Raw genomic sequence first — 18,900 nt, forward strand, 5'->3', positions numbered from 1 at the left:
TCAAAGATATTACTGAATAAACGTGGTACAGAAAACTGCAGGTACTAGACTGACCCCAGCTCGCTCCACTCGTGAATGTGGGAGTGCGTGTATGCAAGGTGAACTGGCCACTCAGCCAAAGTCAACTATTTTAATTATTTTAAGCAATAGATGTATTATGTATCCTAATCATTCTACCACTGATTTTCAGACCTGATAGCAATACCAGATTTTGGGGTTGGTGCAATGGAAAACTGGGGTCTTATAACATATCGTGAGACCTCTATCTTGTACGATCCCAATGAGACGTCAGCAGCAGCTCATCAGTGGGTGGCTGTTGTGGTGGCACACGAGCTGTCACACCAGGTTAGTAGAGTCACAGAGTTTTGGTGTTTTAGAAACTTCATAACTTCACACCAATTATACACAAATAGATGCTATGCTCAATGTTAGCATAATGTCTTAACTTTGTCAGTTTCATCAATAGGTAAATTAGGGAAATATGTTGTATTTGACATAGCCTATTTTAATGAAAAGTGATACTATTTTAATCAAATGAAATCTTAATTGCAACACATTAATTATTACACACACACACACACACACACACACACACACACACACACACACACACACACACACACACACACACACACACACACACACACACACACACACCACACACACACACACACACACACACACACACACACACACACACACACACACACACACACACACACACACACACACACACACACACACACACACACACACACACACACACACACACACACACACACACACACACACACACACACCACACACACACACACACACACACACACACACACACACACACACACACACACACACACACACACACACACACACACACACACACACACACACACACACACACACACACACACACACACACACACACACACACACACACACACACACACACACACACACACACACACACACACACACACACACACACACACACACACACACACACAACACACACACACACACACACACACACACACACACACACACACACACACACACACACACACACATGTTTTGATAATTATTTATTTTTAAATCTATTTATATATTTATGCTTGTTGATATTTTGAATATTGTTTGTTGATCTTACTGTTTTGGGTTGTTCATGGGGATAGAAAGTGTTCTGGCCAAAAAATGTGATATTTGATATTTGATATTTAATATTTTATTATTTATATATTTATTTGTTAAAACTTAATATATTTTATGCTTGTTAAATTTTTTTTTTTTACCTCGTTTTTGTGAGATGGTTCTTGTTAAAATCTGGATTGTATAAGTAGTAAATTAAGTATATATTATGGGCTGATAGTAAGAGTATAGTATTTGTGCACCATGGTGGAAGAAAGCATAAAAATAAGAAAAAAACCTTGAATTGCCAACTGCATGTATATTTAGCCTAAGTTATTGCATTATGTTGTAAATAAGTCACACGTGCTTCCAAGCACCTGACTCTGTAAATGTATGTACATTTTTGAAATAAAGGTTTTTGTAAACTCTGTAAACACACACACACACACACACACACACACACACACACACACACACACACACACACACACACACACACACACACACACACACACACATTGGATCATAATGGACTGACTGTGTATATGTATGTATGTATATATGTGATATGATATATATATATATATATATATGTGTGTATGTTGTGTGTGTATATGTATATAATTTATATTTATTTATATAATATGATTTGTACTATCTAATAATTTTTTTTATATTTGTTAAATATAGATTTATAGATTGTTAAATATGTATTGTTTTATAGATTTTTATATAGATTTAATATTAACAGAAAATCATGTTTCCTGAATGTATTTATATAGAATTGTATGTGTTTTTCCTGTTTATTTATTTATTATTTTATTTATGTGTTATTTATAATGTTGATTATGTTGTTTATGTCATTATAGATTTTTTGCTGGTTTTGTTTAAAGAAAGTATTTGTTGTTATTGTAATGGAATTGGAGGTTGTGGAAATCTGTTAGTATTGATAATATTCACTGTTATTTAGTTTGTAAGGTTGTAATTGTGGGTTTGAGTTGTGGAATGGTAGCTGCACCAGTAAATAAAGGACTGTAAAGGACTAATTGCCAACGATGCAAAAGACAATATAAAATTAAATGAAACAATGTTTTTCATTTCGCACGTGCTATACATAGCACATGAAATGTATGTATTGTACTGTAACTGAATACAAATAAAGAATTTTTGAACTTGAACTTGAACTTGAACACACACACACACACACACACACACACACACACACACACACACACACACACACACACACACACACACGTTTTTAGTGTACATAAATGATCTTTTGGACTTGGAATTGTACTCATCGGTATTTGCATATGCTGATGACACTGCATTAGTGTGCTCTGCATATAACAGAGAGGCATTAAAATTCAAAATTGCAAAAGATCTGGACAAAATTTCTAATTGGTTATCAAACAATAAAATTTTAATTAACAGTAGTAAATCTAAATGCTTAATATTTTTTGACCATCACTCTTCAAATGAATTTTTAAGAAATGAATATAATTTATTTTGTCACAAGCACCAATGTATATATAGTTGTTATTGTAGTAATATAGAAGTAGTAGATTGTGTGAAGTATTTAGGTTTGTACATAGATAAATGTCTTAAATGGGATCACCATATAAATTTCCTGTCAAAAAAGCTTAGAAAAGTAAACTATGTTCTTTATCACCTGAGGGATTTTGCATACAGTTATCAATTAAAAAATGTCTATCTTTCCTGGTTTGAGAGCCTGCTGAGGTTTGGTATTGTGCACTATGGGGGGACCTTCACAACTTATTTAAATACCATAGTTATGAACCAAAGGAATGCTCTCAGAATAATTTACAATGTAAAGCACATGGATAGAATGAGCCACTTATTTGTAGAAAATAATATTTTTAGATTTAGACACAGCTTTATCAGTACTCAGTAATCATGCATATTCAGAAATATCTTGGCCAATTTGAATTTAGACAAATTAATCGCTTTACTAGATCTAGTCAAAACCTGTTGTTAAAAATACCTTTGTTAACAAAAGAACGCAGCACACACACACACACACACACACACACACACACACCACAACACACACACACACACACACACACACACACACACACACACACACACACACACACACACACACACACACACACACACACACACACACACACACACACACACACACACACACACACACACACACACACACACACACACACACACACACACACATGTTTTGATAATTATTTATTTTTAAATCTATTTATATATTTATGCTTGTTGATATTTTGAATATTGTTTGTTGATCTTACTGTTTTGGGTTGTTCATGGGGATAGAAAGTGTTCTGGCCAAAAATGTGATATTTGATATTTGATATTTAATATTTTATTATTTATATATTTTATTTGTTAAAACTTAATATATTTATGCTTGTTAAATTTTTTTTTTTTACCTCGTTTTTGTGAGATGGTTCTTGTTAAAATCTGGATTGTATAAGTAGTAAATTAAGTATATATTATGGGCTGATAGTAAGAGTATAGTATTTGTGCACCATGGTGGAAGAAAGCATAAAAATAAGAAAAAAAAACCTTGAATTGCCAACTGCATGTATATTTAGCCTAAGTTATTGCATTATGTTGTAAATAAGTCACACGTGCTTCCAAGCACCTGACTCTGTAAATGTATGTACATTTTTTGAAATAAAGGTTTTTTGTAAACTCTGTAAACACACACACACACACACACACACACACACACACACACACACACACACCACACACACACACACACACACACACACACACACACACACACACACACACACACACACACACATTGGATCATAATGGACTGACTGTGTATATGTATGTATGTATATATGTGATATGATATATATATATATATATATATATATATATATATATATATATATATATATATATATATATATATATATATATGTGTGTGTATGTTGTGTGTGTATATGTATATAATTTATAATTTATTTATATAATATGATTTGTACTATCTAATAATTTTTTTTTATATTTGTTAAATATAGATTTATAGATTGTTAAATATGTATTGTTTTATAGATTTTTATATAGATTTAATATTAACAAGAAAAATCATGTTTCCTGAATGTATTTATATAGAATTGTATGTGTTTTTCCTGTTTATTTATTTATTATTTTATTTATGTGTTATTTATAATGTTGATTATGTTGTTTATGTCATTATAGATTTTTTGCTGGTTTTTGTTAAAGAAAGTATTTGTTGTTTATTGTAATGGAATTGGAGGTTGTGGAAATCTGTTAGTATTGATAATATTCACTGTTATTTAGTTTGTAAGGTTTGTAATTGTGGGTTTGAGTTGTGGAATGGTAGCTGCACCAGTAAATAAAGGACTGTAAAGGACTAATTGCCAACGATGCAAAAGACAATATAAAAATTAAATGAAACAATGTTTTTCATTTCGCACGTGCTATACATAGCACATGAAATGTATGTATTGTACTGTAACTGAATACAAATAAAGAATTTTTGAACTTGAACTTGAACTTGAACACACACACACACACACACACACACACACACACACACACACACACACACACACACACACACGTTTTTAGTGTACATAAATGATCTTTTGGGACTTGGAATTGTACTCATCGGTATTTGCATATGCTGATGACACTGCATTAGTGTGCTCTGCATATAACAGAGAGGCATTAAAAATTCAAAATTGCAAAAGATCTGGAACAAAATTTCTAATTGGTTATCAAACAATAAAATTTTAATTAACAGTAGTAAATCTAAATGCTTAATATTTTTTGACCATCACTCTTCAAATGAATTTTTAAGAAATGAATATAATTTATTTTGTCACAAGCACCAATGTATATATAGTTGTTATTGTAGTAATATAGAAGTAGTAGATTGTGTGAAGTATTTAGGTTTTGTACATAGATAAATGTCTTAAATGGGATCCACCATATAAATTTCCTGTCAAAAAAAGCTTAGAAAAGTAAACTATGTTCTTTATCACCTGAGGGAATTTTGCATACAGTTATCAATTAAAAAATGTCTATCTTTCCTGGTTTGAGAGCCTGCTGAGGTTTGGTATTGTGCACTATGGGGGGGACCTTCACAACTTATTTAAATACCATAGTTATGAACCAAAGGAATGCTCTCAGAATAATTTACAATGTAAAGCACATGGATAGAATGAGCCACTTATTTGTAGAAAATAATATTTTTAGATTTAGACAGCTTTATCAGTACTCAGTAATCATGCATATTCAGAAATATCTTGGCCAATTTGAATTTAGACAAATTAATCGCTTTACTAGATCTAGTCAAAACCTGTTGTTAAAAATACCTTTGTTAACAAAAGAACGCAGCACACACACACACACACACACACACACACACACACACACACACACACACACACACACACACACACACACACACACACACACACACACACACACACACACACACACACACACACACACACACACACACACACACACACACACACACACACACACACACACACACACACACACACACACACACAACACACACACACACACACACACATGTTTTGATAATTATTTATTTTTAAATCTATTTATATATTTATGCTTGTTGATATTTTGAATATTGTTTTGTTGATCTTACTGTTTTGGGTTGTTCATGGGGATAGAAAGTGTTCTGGCCAAAAATGTGATATTTGATATTTGATATTTAATATTTTATTATTTATATATTTATTTGTTAAAACTTAATATATTTATGCTTGTTAAATTTTTTTTTTTTACCTCGTTTTTGTGAGATGGTTCTTGTTAAAATCTGGATTGTATAAGTTGTAAATTAAGTATATATTATGGGCTGATAGTAAGAGTATAGTATTTGTGCACCATGGTGGAAGAAAGCATAAAAAATAAGAAAAAAAACCTTAGAATTGCCAACTGCATGTATATTTAGCCTAAGTTATTGCATTATGTTGTAAATAAGTCACACGTGCTTCCAAGCAGCTGACTCTGTAAATGTATGTACATTTTTGAAATAAAGGTTTTTGTAAACTCTGTAAACACACACACACACACACACACACACACACACACACACACACACACACACACACACACACACATTGGATCATAATGGACGACTGTGTATATGTATGTATGTATATATGTGATATGATATATATATATATATATATATATATATATATATATATATATATATGTGTGTATGTTGTGTGTGTATATGTATATAATTTATATTTATTTATATAATATGATTTGTACTATCTAATAATTTTTTTTATATTTGTTAAATATAGATTTATAGATTGTTAAATATGTATTGTTTTATAGATTTTTATATAGATTTAATATTAACAGAAAATCATGTTTCCTGAATGTATTTATATAGAATTGTATGTGTTTTTCCTGTTTATTTATTTATTATTTTATTTATGTGTTATTTATAATGTTGATTATGTTGTTTATGTCATTATAGATTTTTTGCTGGTTTTTGTTAAAGAAAGTATTTGTTGTTATTGTAATGGAATTGGAGGTTGTGGAAATCTGTTAGTATTGATAATATTCACTGTTATTTAGTTTGTAAGGTTGTAATTGTGGGTTTGAGTTGTGGAATGGTAGCTGCACCAGTAAATAAAGGACTGTAAAGGACTAATTGCCAACGATGCAAAAGACAATATAAAATTAAATGAAACAATGTTTTTCATTTCGCACGTGCTATACATAGCACATGAAATGTATGTATTGTACTGTAACTGAATACAAATAAAGAATTTTTGAACTTGAACTTGAACTTGAACACACACACACACACACACACACACACACACACACACCACACACACACACACACACACACACACGTTTTTAGTGTTACATAAATTGATCTTCTTTTTGGGACTTGGAATTGTACTCAGCAGAATTGATGCTTCATTGAAAGAAACATGGACAAAGCAACAGTGTTTATAGGTACATCTAAAAGTATCCACAACGAATTGTTTGATTGCATGCTTGCCGTTTGCCAGGACAACATAAAACAAGAGATAAAAACTACTAGGTTTTTATCGTTGATCGCTAAGCTGTGATGGCGCTAGTGTAATGAGTGGAAATCATTCAGGGGTACAGACTCTTGTTAAGCAAATGTATCCCCACGCATTTTATGTTCATTGCTATGCACAACCAACTGAATTCAAATTTGAGTGATTTAACCAACTTCTTTAGCAATTCTCCACAAAGAGTTGTAGTTTTAGACACAATAGTTGGCAGAAGAATCCCTCGTTCTTCCGCAACTAGATGGAACTTCAAGAGCCGTACAGTCAACACTGTGTATGAATTCAGAGAAGATTTAATTGCTTGCATGTAGGAAATAGAGGCCTCATCACATCAAGCAATCACTACCACCAAAGCAGGGCAATCAGACGTATGTTAGAGGATCCCAACTTTATATTTTGGCTCGCAGTGTTCCATAAAATCATGCCCCATGTTGACATTTTGTATAATCAACTACAGCTTACATACACCGATGCTGTGCGAACAAAGAAAAATGTCGAAACATTTATTGAATGCGTCGAAAAAGAAAGGCAAAACATGGATAGTGTCAAAATTGATGTTGATCAACTACCTATGCCTGTGAAAAGAGCCCGACGTGATGAAAATATTCATTTGACGAGGACAATTGCCGCAAAAGAGGTGTGTGATGTTATTTCCAATGAAATAAAAAGAGAGATACTCTTTTTTGACACACCATTCAGCGGTTTCTCTGTTTGATTCAAAAAAGTTCACACACTATGAGAAAACGTTTCCCATTCAACTTTTGGAAGAAACAGTGCAGGTGTATTCATTTTTAGACAAAGAACGATTGAAAACAGAACTTTCAGTGATCTACAAACGAAAAGATTTTCAAGTCATGAACGGGACTGTACCGTTGTTACAGTTCGTTATTGAGAATGACTTACAGACTTCATTTTCAGAAACTCACAAACTTTTGACCATTGTTTCTACCATCCCTATGACAACTGCGGAAGCGGAACGGTGCTTTTCGACCATAAAAACGCATCAAGACATTTTTGAGAAGTACTATGGGGCAAGAAAGACTAACAGCATTGGCTATGTTGTCTGTGGAAAAGGGTATGATCAGGAGTATAACTAACTTTAATGAGCGTGTAATCGATGTTTTTGCTAGGCAAAACGAAAGAAGGATGGACTTCAACTTTAAAAACTGTACATGAACTAATCATCTCACAAAGAGTGTTTTTGGAGAAAAACTGTGTATAAAATCCTGAACTATGATTTCATGAAACATTTAGTTAATTTTCAATTAGCCTATTTAACCTATTTTCAAAGTTACTTATAACCTTACATTTTTCTTTGTATCAATAAAAATAAGATTGTATTCACAATCTCTTTCTTTTATTTGCATTTTATTGAGACGATAACTATGTTGGCGAAGTAAGTTAATTATCTAATCCTACTGTTATTTTCTTGTGTGCACCCCCGTGACCACTTATCAGGAGCCGCCACTGATAGAGTCATTGCATTGGCTTAAAGTAATATAATTAAATTAAAATTTATCCTAAATTTAGAATACAAATTTTTTGTTGAATTTGAAAATAAAATTTTGACATATGTGTTAAATTGTATACAATTAGTTTTCATGGGATTGATTAATAAGGTTCTTGTCACTTAATAGGTCCATGATGACAGCTAATTTCTAGTCTTTTATATGCCATTGAATTTTTAATTAATAATGGCCAAAATATCGTAATCGGTTCAAGTTAACAGCTTATATGAAATCTACCTTTCTTCCAACTGAGGCAGAAGGGATATTTTTAATTAAAGACTATTATATAAAATTTCTTAGCTAGTAACATTCTTTCTTTTATTGAGGAAAGTTTTAAACATCATAATTTTATTTCAATTCAGCTTTCTAATTCAGGTAAGGTCCTGACCCCCCCCCACCCCCCCCCCCCCCCACCCCCCCCCCCCCCCACCCCCCCCCCCCCCCACCCCCCCCCCCCCCCACCCCCCCCCCCCCCCACCCCCCCCCCACAATTTTAATGTTCCCCAATTTACTCATTTCTGTATTTTTATATGGTTTATTTGTGTTTTGAGGTCAATTATACAGATGTTTTATGAATAGACAGAAACTGTATTTATACAATATTTTGTTACAGGTATTTAAATACAAAAAGCATCGCCATTTGTTCGTGGGTTGATCGACCGCAATTGTCAAAGAGGACTTAGGAAAATTCATGGGAATGTCACGAACAGATCTCAATAAATTAATATTACTTTTTTTCCGGCCTAACACAAGGACTATTTCCACTTACTCCCCGAGTTTGTTCGCCTTGTAATTAGTAAAGTTGGGAAAGTTGAATGAGATCGTTGTGTTCATGCTTTGGTTGCGGCTGGCCAAAACAACGCCTTAGGGAGATGTGCTTTGGCGCCTCTATTGGGTTCAAATCTAATCATGTTAGATGGGAAATGGAACATGCTTATATACTTATAAGCTTCAGATCTACATCAAAGTGCAATTCATGGAGCTAAGTACTTAACAGTTTACTGAATATTTACCTAGTTTAATAAACATATATTTTATAATAATTATTTTATTGGGAGTTTTCTACACAATAAAACGTAATTAACAAAAACTTAAACTAAACGAAAAATTAATCTTGTTTAAAACTCTGATTAAAAGTAATTTAGTATGTTTTCAGACTGAAACGATTTTTAGTAATTAAAACAGTTAAAGCTGTAGGGTACTGCAATAAAGCTTCACAAAAAGAACAGCAATTTAAACAAAACCATCTCAGACAGACCTCGGCCTTTCTCAAAATACCAAATAAAATCAGGGCTATAACTAAATTACTATGTGGCTTTGTCACAGCCAATACAACTCCCTCTCTCTGTTCTCGAACAAAGTTATCCCAGCTTTGTAGTTACTACTCTTTTGCTGAGCTTCTATATTATATTATAACCTTCAGTTATTTTTAATATATTTGATTTGTCGTACATTGCACCTATGAGCGAAAGGGCTGCATTTCAAGCCGTCATTTGATAATGGTAAAAAGCAATGAAAAGATAATGGTATTGTCTTTAGTCTTAGGCAGAACTAGTGTCTATGATTAGTCATTCGATACTTACTTATTTTTGATGGCAGATTTTGTCATCAATTTGTTATCAAGAGAGTTCTTACAGACTCTTCTAGGAAATTAGTCGAAGAAGATAGGAACGTATGAGATAACCTCAGCCGCTTCTATGCCAAAAATAGTATCTTCTTTGCACGTACTTTCTATGCAGTGTCTGAGACACAGCCACTTCCAGTCTGCTGGATTTGAGAAACTCCGGATATGCTTCAGCCTCGGATTGTCAGGCCAAACGTGAATGATCCTTTAGGGCTGTATAGTGGATGAGTCATTCATGAATCATCCGTTCATAATGGACCATACAAATATTTCTCTTTTAGCAGAGACAACATTTTCTTCAGCAGTTGGATTCGGCATATGAACCACCAGGTTTCGGCGGACGTGCGGAATACGACCAACTCAGTCCAGTGGACTGACAAGCTACTTGGCCGTAGTAGACTAGGGCATACCTGCTTCCCCTGACCATGTCTCACATGCAGCTCAGGTCTAAGCAAATGATGTATTACACCACAACCTACGGGAGGAAATCACAGCACTCAAGCTCATCCTGAGTTTGGACGTATGGATTATTGCACACGCAGGGATTTATCCAGAAGAAGCTTCCACGTGGAATACGCGGATGGTATTGTTCCCGTTATCACTGTGTTGATTCTCAAAGAAGTTGCACAACTCTTGTATCCAATATTCTAATTCTTACAAACAAAATATGTCGACAGTGCAGTGTAGGGATACTATTTTGATACAGCGCTTAGAATGTAATATCGACCCTAGTGACTGCGGGGAGTCTACTTCATTGATTTGCCGCTCTCGAGAGAAACGAGGATCATGGGGGGAAAGGAAGTGATAAAACTTCTGAAGCCCGATTTCGCAACATGAAGAATTAACTGGCAAAGACGATGGCAGAGCAAAACAGGTAAATGGAAATACAAATTGATCTGATAGAGTGGGTCTAGTAGAATAATTGATCGGGCGGAGTGAGGATGTGGGACGGTGAATTTTAACTGATCCAGTTCTTTACGAAGCATGATGGGTTCCAGTGCAGTTTAGTCTTTGTTTGAAAAGCACTAACCGGTAACTAACATGACAGAGAAGAACCAGTTACATGGCCCACACGTTCTTCAGACCTCAATACCTTTGGATTGTTACATCTGGGACCATCTTGAATAATTTCAGCACACAATCCGGTTGGTTAAACACTTCATCGACATGTTATGGAGGCCTTCGAAACCGTGTGGGGGTATTGGTTTACCTATCCAAATTTTATATCAGTATTCGAAATTTCTTATAATTTAAATATATGTTTTTACATTTACTAATAGAAAATAAACTATTTTCGGAAATATTATTATAAAGTCTTTTTTGGTGTAAGGAATCTATTCCTAAAGTTTTTTAAACCCTTTTTTTAACACCCTGTCTAAAGAAAGTGCTAAAAGAAAGCAGACTAAAGATGATGTGCAAGCGCTTTTGCCCAAACTGACGGATAATATTGCAAATATTGTAACAAGGAGTCTGCTGAACTGAAGTGATGGTGAAAACCTTGTACGAGAAGGAGCATCCTGGGCCAGTGGGAGAGTCATTACCATTCCTCGGAGCTTACATGTAAGGCACACGATAGATGATCTGTATGTACGCATTTTTTTACCAGTTGCTACCTACCATTGATAAGGGCAGAGGTGATATCTATACTGTTTCTAAAAGAACGCGTAATAAATTTTAACTTGTCAACGGTTATTTGCACAGTTCGCATTTTGTTAATAATTTATTCTGATGGAGGGCTATGAATTATAACGTTTGAACATGACTATGTTGGGTTTTTATCACCCTAAGTTACATTTCACGATCATACTTTTATGAACAAATATATTCAAAATCAATCTATACAAGTAACGAAAAATACAGATTTAGTTGTATTTTAACACTTTATTGCAATGTTTGTTATAAATTTAATTTAAGGTGTTACCCCTTTTGGATTCGAACCTAACCTTTTCTTGACCATTGTAGGCGGCTACAGAGCGAGAACAGTAGCGACATGCGAGCTTCTGACAATCAATACTCTAGCCTTGAAAGCAGACTTCAGTCTCTAACTCTATTTTATGTTTGGTAATGAGCTTTTAATACTCAACTGTTAGATTTTTTTGCTTTTTACGTTCTATATTTAGAACCCATAGACCCTTTATTATGAGTCTAGGATAGAATTTTCATAAAATCTTTTTAGTTACTTTATTAAAATGTATCTTATTACAATAAACTATTAATTGCCTGACTAACCTTGTTTGTTCTTTACTCTTATTAGAGTAAGAAGTCGTCATCAACACGTAAAGTCGATAATATTGTAACCAATATGGGCTCAGTTAACTAAGTCTCGATTATCCGTGACGTCACGCCACTTCGGATTAACCGAATCAGTAAAAGAAGGAGAAAACCCAGTCAATTACCTGGCTTTATGGACAGTTTCTAATTACAAAATCGAAAGTAGTTCGTGAAAAAGTAGTTAATTAAAAGTGATTGTGACAAAAAAACAATTAAAAGTATAAACTTTTATTATAAGAAACTCAAATGTGCAACTTTCAAAATTTAAGATGTTAAGGTATTATGAGATCAGATTTGTTTCAAAACAATCAATTAATTATTCACATATTTAAACGTACCCTGCAAAAACGCACCGCGATGTCCGTAGACAGCTTTGCTTTAATAAAAACAATCACACATCATTTAACATCCATAATCGATTTAGAAAGTAACTTTTCATTTAAATTTTAGACAAACTTCGTGCTGTATGGCACACTCACTATATACTGCCAAGAAAAGACTTTAACTAGCTATAGCACAATTACAGGTTAACCCTTTATTTGGCATGTATCCCCTTTAGATATATCATCCTGGCTGTGACTATTGCTCGTTCGTGTGGCACACTCACTACATACTGCCAAGAAAAGACTTTAACTAGCTATAGCACAATTACAGGTTAACCCTTTATTTGGCATGTATCCCCTTTAGATATATCATCCTGGCTGTGACTATTGCTCGTTCGTGTGGCACACTCACTATATACTGCCAAGAAAAGACTTTAACTAGCTATAGCACAATTACAGGTTAACCCTTTATTTGGCATGTATCCCCTTTAGATATATCATCCTGGCTGTGACTATTGCTCGTTCGTGTGGCACACTCACTATATACTGCCAAGAAAAGACTTTAACTAGCTATAGCACAATTACAGGTTAACCCTTTATTTGGCATGTATCCCCTTTAGATATATCATCCTGGCTGTGACTATTGCTCGTTCGTGTGGCGTACTCACTATATGCTGCTAAGAAAAGACTTTAACTAGCTATAGCACAATTACAGGTTAACCCTTTATTTGGCATGTATCCCCTTTAGATATATCATCCTGGCTGTGACTATTGCTCGTTCGTGTGGCATACTCACTATATACTGCCAAGAAAAGACTTTAACTAGCTATAGCACAATTACAGGTTAACCCTTTATTTGGCATGTATCCCCTTTAGATATATCATCCTGGCTGTGACTATTGCTCGTTCGTGTGGCACACTCACTATATACTGCCAAGAAAAGACTTTAACTAGCTATAGCACATTTACAGGTTAACCCTTTATTTGGCATGTATCCCCTTTAGATATATCATCCTGGCTGTGACTATTGCTCGTTCGTGTGGCACACTCACTATATACTGCCAAGAAAAGACTTTAACTAGCTATAGCACAAGTACAGGTTAACCCTTTATTTGGCATGTATCCCCTTTAGATATATCATCCTGGCTGTGACTATTGCTCGTTCGTGTGGCACACTCTGATATACTGCCAAGAAAAGACTTTAACTAGCTGTAGCACAATTACAGGTTAACCCTTTATTTGGCATGTATCCCCTTTAGATATATCATCCTGGCTGTGACTATTGCTCGTTCGTGTGGCACACTCACTATATACTGCCAAGAAAAGACTTTAACTAGCTATAGCACAATTACAGGTTAACCCTTTATTTGGCATGTATCCCCTTTAGATATATCATCCTGGCTGTGACTATTGCTCGTTCGTGTGGCATACTCACTATATTTCGTATCAGTATATAGCGAGTGTGCCACACAAAACATGCTTCAAAGTAAAGGTGACGTCTTAAGACAAATGTTGATATTGTGGGCTAACCTGTACTAAAATATAAAGGACGATTGGTTGTGTATACATTGAAAGAAAAATTCTTATCTTAAACTGGTTAAGTAGCTTTTAATAGTAATAACCAGTAATCCCTTTAATCGTTCTTGTAATTATTTACAAAACCTTAATTCTATACAGTACGTAAATAACGAATATTATCGTTATCGTTATTTGTAAATACCAATATATTGTTAAGACTCTAATATGGTGTTTCAAACTCTGAATTTATCACCTTCGTCTTGACAAGAGAATAATTCTTGTTCACATATATGTGGCCGTTGTGTGACAGAAACACTGTGCAGCACGTCGTTGTGCACAATACTTGGTTTCGAAATGTGAATCTTTTTTTAATCATCGAGTATACGTCTTCATTATTTTAATTTTTTAATGGAATTTTGATCTTTTGTAAGAAACTTTTGTATTTTATTTCTACTCATTTATTGCTACGTGAATGGAAAATTCTTATATTTGTAAGTCCTTTTGCTGGTGATTTTATTCCTACAGTAGTAAATAATGCCTTTATTGATCCAGTTCTCTTTATTAACATTAATATCACGTTAAATTAAAACAAATGAATTTGAGGTAAAATTAGTCATAAATAATGAAATATTTCTTTAATGTCATACATGTAGAATAGTGTTATATTTTGTTTATAGCCTACGTGTAAAAAGTCCTTTCCTCGATTTCTACTCGTGACGACGTAGATCGATGGCGATCCTTACGAGTAATCTGCAGACTCACCCTTTTAATAAAGATCAATTTTATCATGAAATATTCAAATTTTCCAGATGGAACATTGAATAGACTAGTTGTCGACATCGTTTCAGAAAGGCAACAGTTTTTAGCACTGTACCACATAATTATCTTGTGATGGAATATTGCACTATGAACTGTGTGTGTTAAGTAGTATTTAACACACGGAGTTTACCGTGCGGATTACGATCTGTTGTTTAACTGTGGTTCACCTAAAATAGTAATACCAGCAAAGTTCTTGAATATATTGAAAAAAAAAACGTTTTAATGACAACGTAACATTATCATTCGGAACATTCTTCATAGTAGATTCTTAAATAAAATAATATACACAATTCTCATGTTAAAAATGATGGCATAACAAAAAATTATCAAGCAAATAAAAATTCCGCTTCCTTCCAACTTTATAACTTCCCCAGGACTATTTTCTAAGCAATCTAACATGTACGCGTTACTTATGAAGATTTTCCAGACCCTGGTCAGATTATATTGATTTTCTTCTGATCATCCATGCAGGATGCTCTTCAGGGTTATTCTAATGTAAACAGTGTTTTCTCTCTCTAGAGGGGGATACTGCACCGAGCGATGGTTCTGGACGCACACCCTCTTTTGAGCGTTGCTCCCCTCTCCCCTTTAGTGATAAATAATATGAGCATGGTGATAAGGCGAGGGAGGGGGAGGAAGGGAGGATAATTGGGAATGACGGGAATTGCATCCCTTCACAGTTAGTAATCTGCGTAGCCGAATATTCGACCACATAGATGATTCCAGTGAAAATTATACAAAAACTACAGCTGATGTGTTTAAAAATGTCACTTCGGAATTATGTTTTTCATGTACATTTCTGGGCGATAACTATGTATCTACTTCTACTTTATATATGTAATGAAATGAACTTGAATGGATTTAAATTATGTGTTATATACAAATATAAACTTAATGGGTATCAGTACATGTTACATAAAAACACTGTCCTGAAAACATATTTAATTTTAAGTGAAGGGGGAATGGTCATATACGGATAGAAGAGCTTCTGTATCGTTGCACATTGTACGTCCCTGGTGACCTCGGGGGTAGGGTGATTTGTAAGGGGATGAACTTCACTACCGTCATTTCTCTTCCATTCCACTCCAGTGCACGTCCTGTCCTGTGTCCCGTGTCTATTACCCACCTCAAGTACATCGACAAAAACTGTTATGTTTGAGATATTACAGTGCCAATAATTCTCCTTCAGGCATGCTGACATGGAAAGAGCTAATTTCCAATAATTGTCTTTAAGAATAAAATATAAAAGCTTATATAAAATAACCTCTCCAATCTTCAACCAGCATTTCCTTCATATTTATCATCACATGGTTTTTTTTTTAGTTATGTCGTAAACTAGCCTAAAACCATATTAACTTGTACACTGGAAAAATGTTTACAACTTGAAAACATTTTCACTTCTTAAACTTTCCAGACAACGAATCTGTCAAATTGTTGTCTAATTAGTCTAACTGAGTGACTCCCAGGTACCAGAAAAAAATATATTGGTAGAAATTGTGTGAAAATCCATTCCAGTGGAGTGTTAAATTGAAGGCGTTTAGTTTAATTTAGTATGATAAAATTAGATCAAACATCGACTAAACCTCAACATCCAAAAAGTTTTACTTTATGGAAATTGTTCCAATGACCTAGATAGAGTCTCGGGTTGTTACGGAGGTGTGAAGAGAAGGGAAACAGGATACGTCCAAACGTGCTTTGGAAATATCCTGAGAACTACAAGGTTTATCAGAAACATGAATGCGTACAAAATTAAAATCTCGCTTAACGTTTATTATGTTACGTTAGCAAATATTTTCCCTGAATAGTTTAACTTTTGTTTTAACAGATTTGTTAAAGCACCTCAAGGACGTAGCCAACGAGGGGTCCAAGGGTTCCAGACTCCCCTCCCAAATTTGCGATTTTTTCAATTACTTTATTTGTAAACGATTATTATTATTCCAATCATTCAGTATTACTGACATGTACAGCTGAAAGATCGTCCATAACAAAGAAACGGCCCAAGAACTTTTTAAGGAACAAATGGGGCCTGTCTTACTCTCTGCGGCAAAATATCAGTTGTCTGGACATCCCCCCCAAGAATTTTTCCTGGCTACGTTCTTGAGCATTCTCAAGAGAATCAACCACAGGGGATGAAACTGGGTTTGTAACAGTGGAAGATTACAAGGCAGTTCCCCTTATACATTGATGGGAAAGGCAATGCTAACGAATTCTGTTGACTCCTCATTACTAAACTCAGTGTGACGTCCAAGTTCTGATAGTGTTATTAGTGAATAAATTAATAACACGGTTGTCGAGAAACCAAAATAATAATAATACTGTTTTTTACAACCAATAATTACTTAAATCCAAGTAGTGACCTCAAGAATAAACACTCTCGGTTTAAACTTTTCATTTCGTGAGATATTTCCTCTTATTTAAATTAGTTTATTTATCCTTCATTATATTTAAATTTAACAAATTGGCTTGTGTTGTGAACTAACTGAAATAGTTTTGGTTTTTTAATCTTTGTATTATTTCAACACTGAATTTTATATATAACTATGAGTTACACACAGCTTTGCACGCAATTTCCTATTTAATAACAGATATGTCATAGGCATATCCTTTTTAAATGGAATAGACTTTGGAGTTTAAAGAGAAATGTTCTGTGTTCCTAAAAGTGTCTACTTCCGGTCATTGTATTCTATTTCCTTTCTAAACTATTCCCAGTGTCATTGTAGTGTTTCCATTGTTACCCCAAACAAGAAAAAATATACATATGTGGATCTGGAAAGTTTCTTCAGTCACAAAGAGACTACTTCCGGCTATTATAATCAATTTCAGGTCTAAGGTATTACCGGCCCCGTAGTAGCGTTTGTCAAAATAGACAATATAAGTCTATTTCGATAAAAAAATCTCTACATTTTGTTAGTGTGATCTACTTTTAATCTAAAGGATTTCCGATGCCGGTAGTCTAATAAGAGCGTTAGACACGTGTGCAAATTTCACCTTTCTAGGACAGCGGGAAGTTGGAAAAATATAGATCTTCATAAAAATGCTTTTGGTTTTCTATTTAAGGCATGAGGCATGTGTGTGTGTCAAATTTCATCTTTTTAGGGCATCGGAAATATGAAAAAATAAATATATGCCCAATGGGTAGTGGTTATTCCGGAACCTATAATTGTAGGTTCCGGTTTTATTGTCTGTTGAGAGCCTACGCTATATGTGTGTCAAGTTTTATCATTTTCGGATATCATAACGTCGAAAAAATATTTAGTTCTTCTAGAGGTGCAACTCCATTTTAACCCCAATAGATGTTTGATTTTTATGGAAATGCTCTAGTCATGAGGTATAGATGCACCAAATTTTAATTTTCTAGGATATCGCAATGTTGGAGAATTAATTCTGAGTAGGCCTAAGTGAGGGGTTTGCCTTTTATATTTAGAGATAATGATACCATTTAACAATAAAATATTTCATTTTTTCAGTTCAAACTTAAGTGTTACAGATTTTTGAAAGTTTTCCAGATAAATTTTAATTATGATATAACATATTATTAATATTTTATTAAAACACATCATAGTTCGTATAATGAACTATTTAATGCATATATCGTTTTGTAGGCCAAA

At 34.0% G+C, this 18,900-nt stretch overlaps 1 protein-coding gene across 1 annotated transcript in view; it reads left to right on the forward strand.

The window, feature by feature from the left end:
* The window catches only part of LOC124353828 (endoplasmic reticulum aminopeptidase 2-like), a 98,642-nt gene extending 87,904 nt beyond the window's left edge, over positions 1-10,738 (forward strand). Inside the window, exons 10-11 of the mRNA XM_046803852.1 lie at positions 191-345; positions 10,643-10,738. Coding sequence (XP_046659808.1) covers positions 191-345; positions 10,643-10,738 — 251 coding nt within the window. The remainder of the gene's footprint in view (positions 1-190; positions 346-10,642) is intronic.
* Positions 10,739-18,900: the final 8,162 nt, after the last annotated feature.

The sequence above is a fragment of the Homalodisca vitripennis genome, chromosome 1 (genome assembly GCF_021130785.1).
Source record: "Homalodisca vitripennis isolate AUS2020 chromosome 1, UT_GWSS_2.1, whole genome shotgun sequence".
Lineage (NCBI taxonomy): Eukaryota > Metazoa > Arthropoda > Insecta > Hemiptera > Cicadellidae > Homalodisca > Homalodisca vitripennis.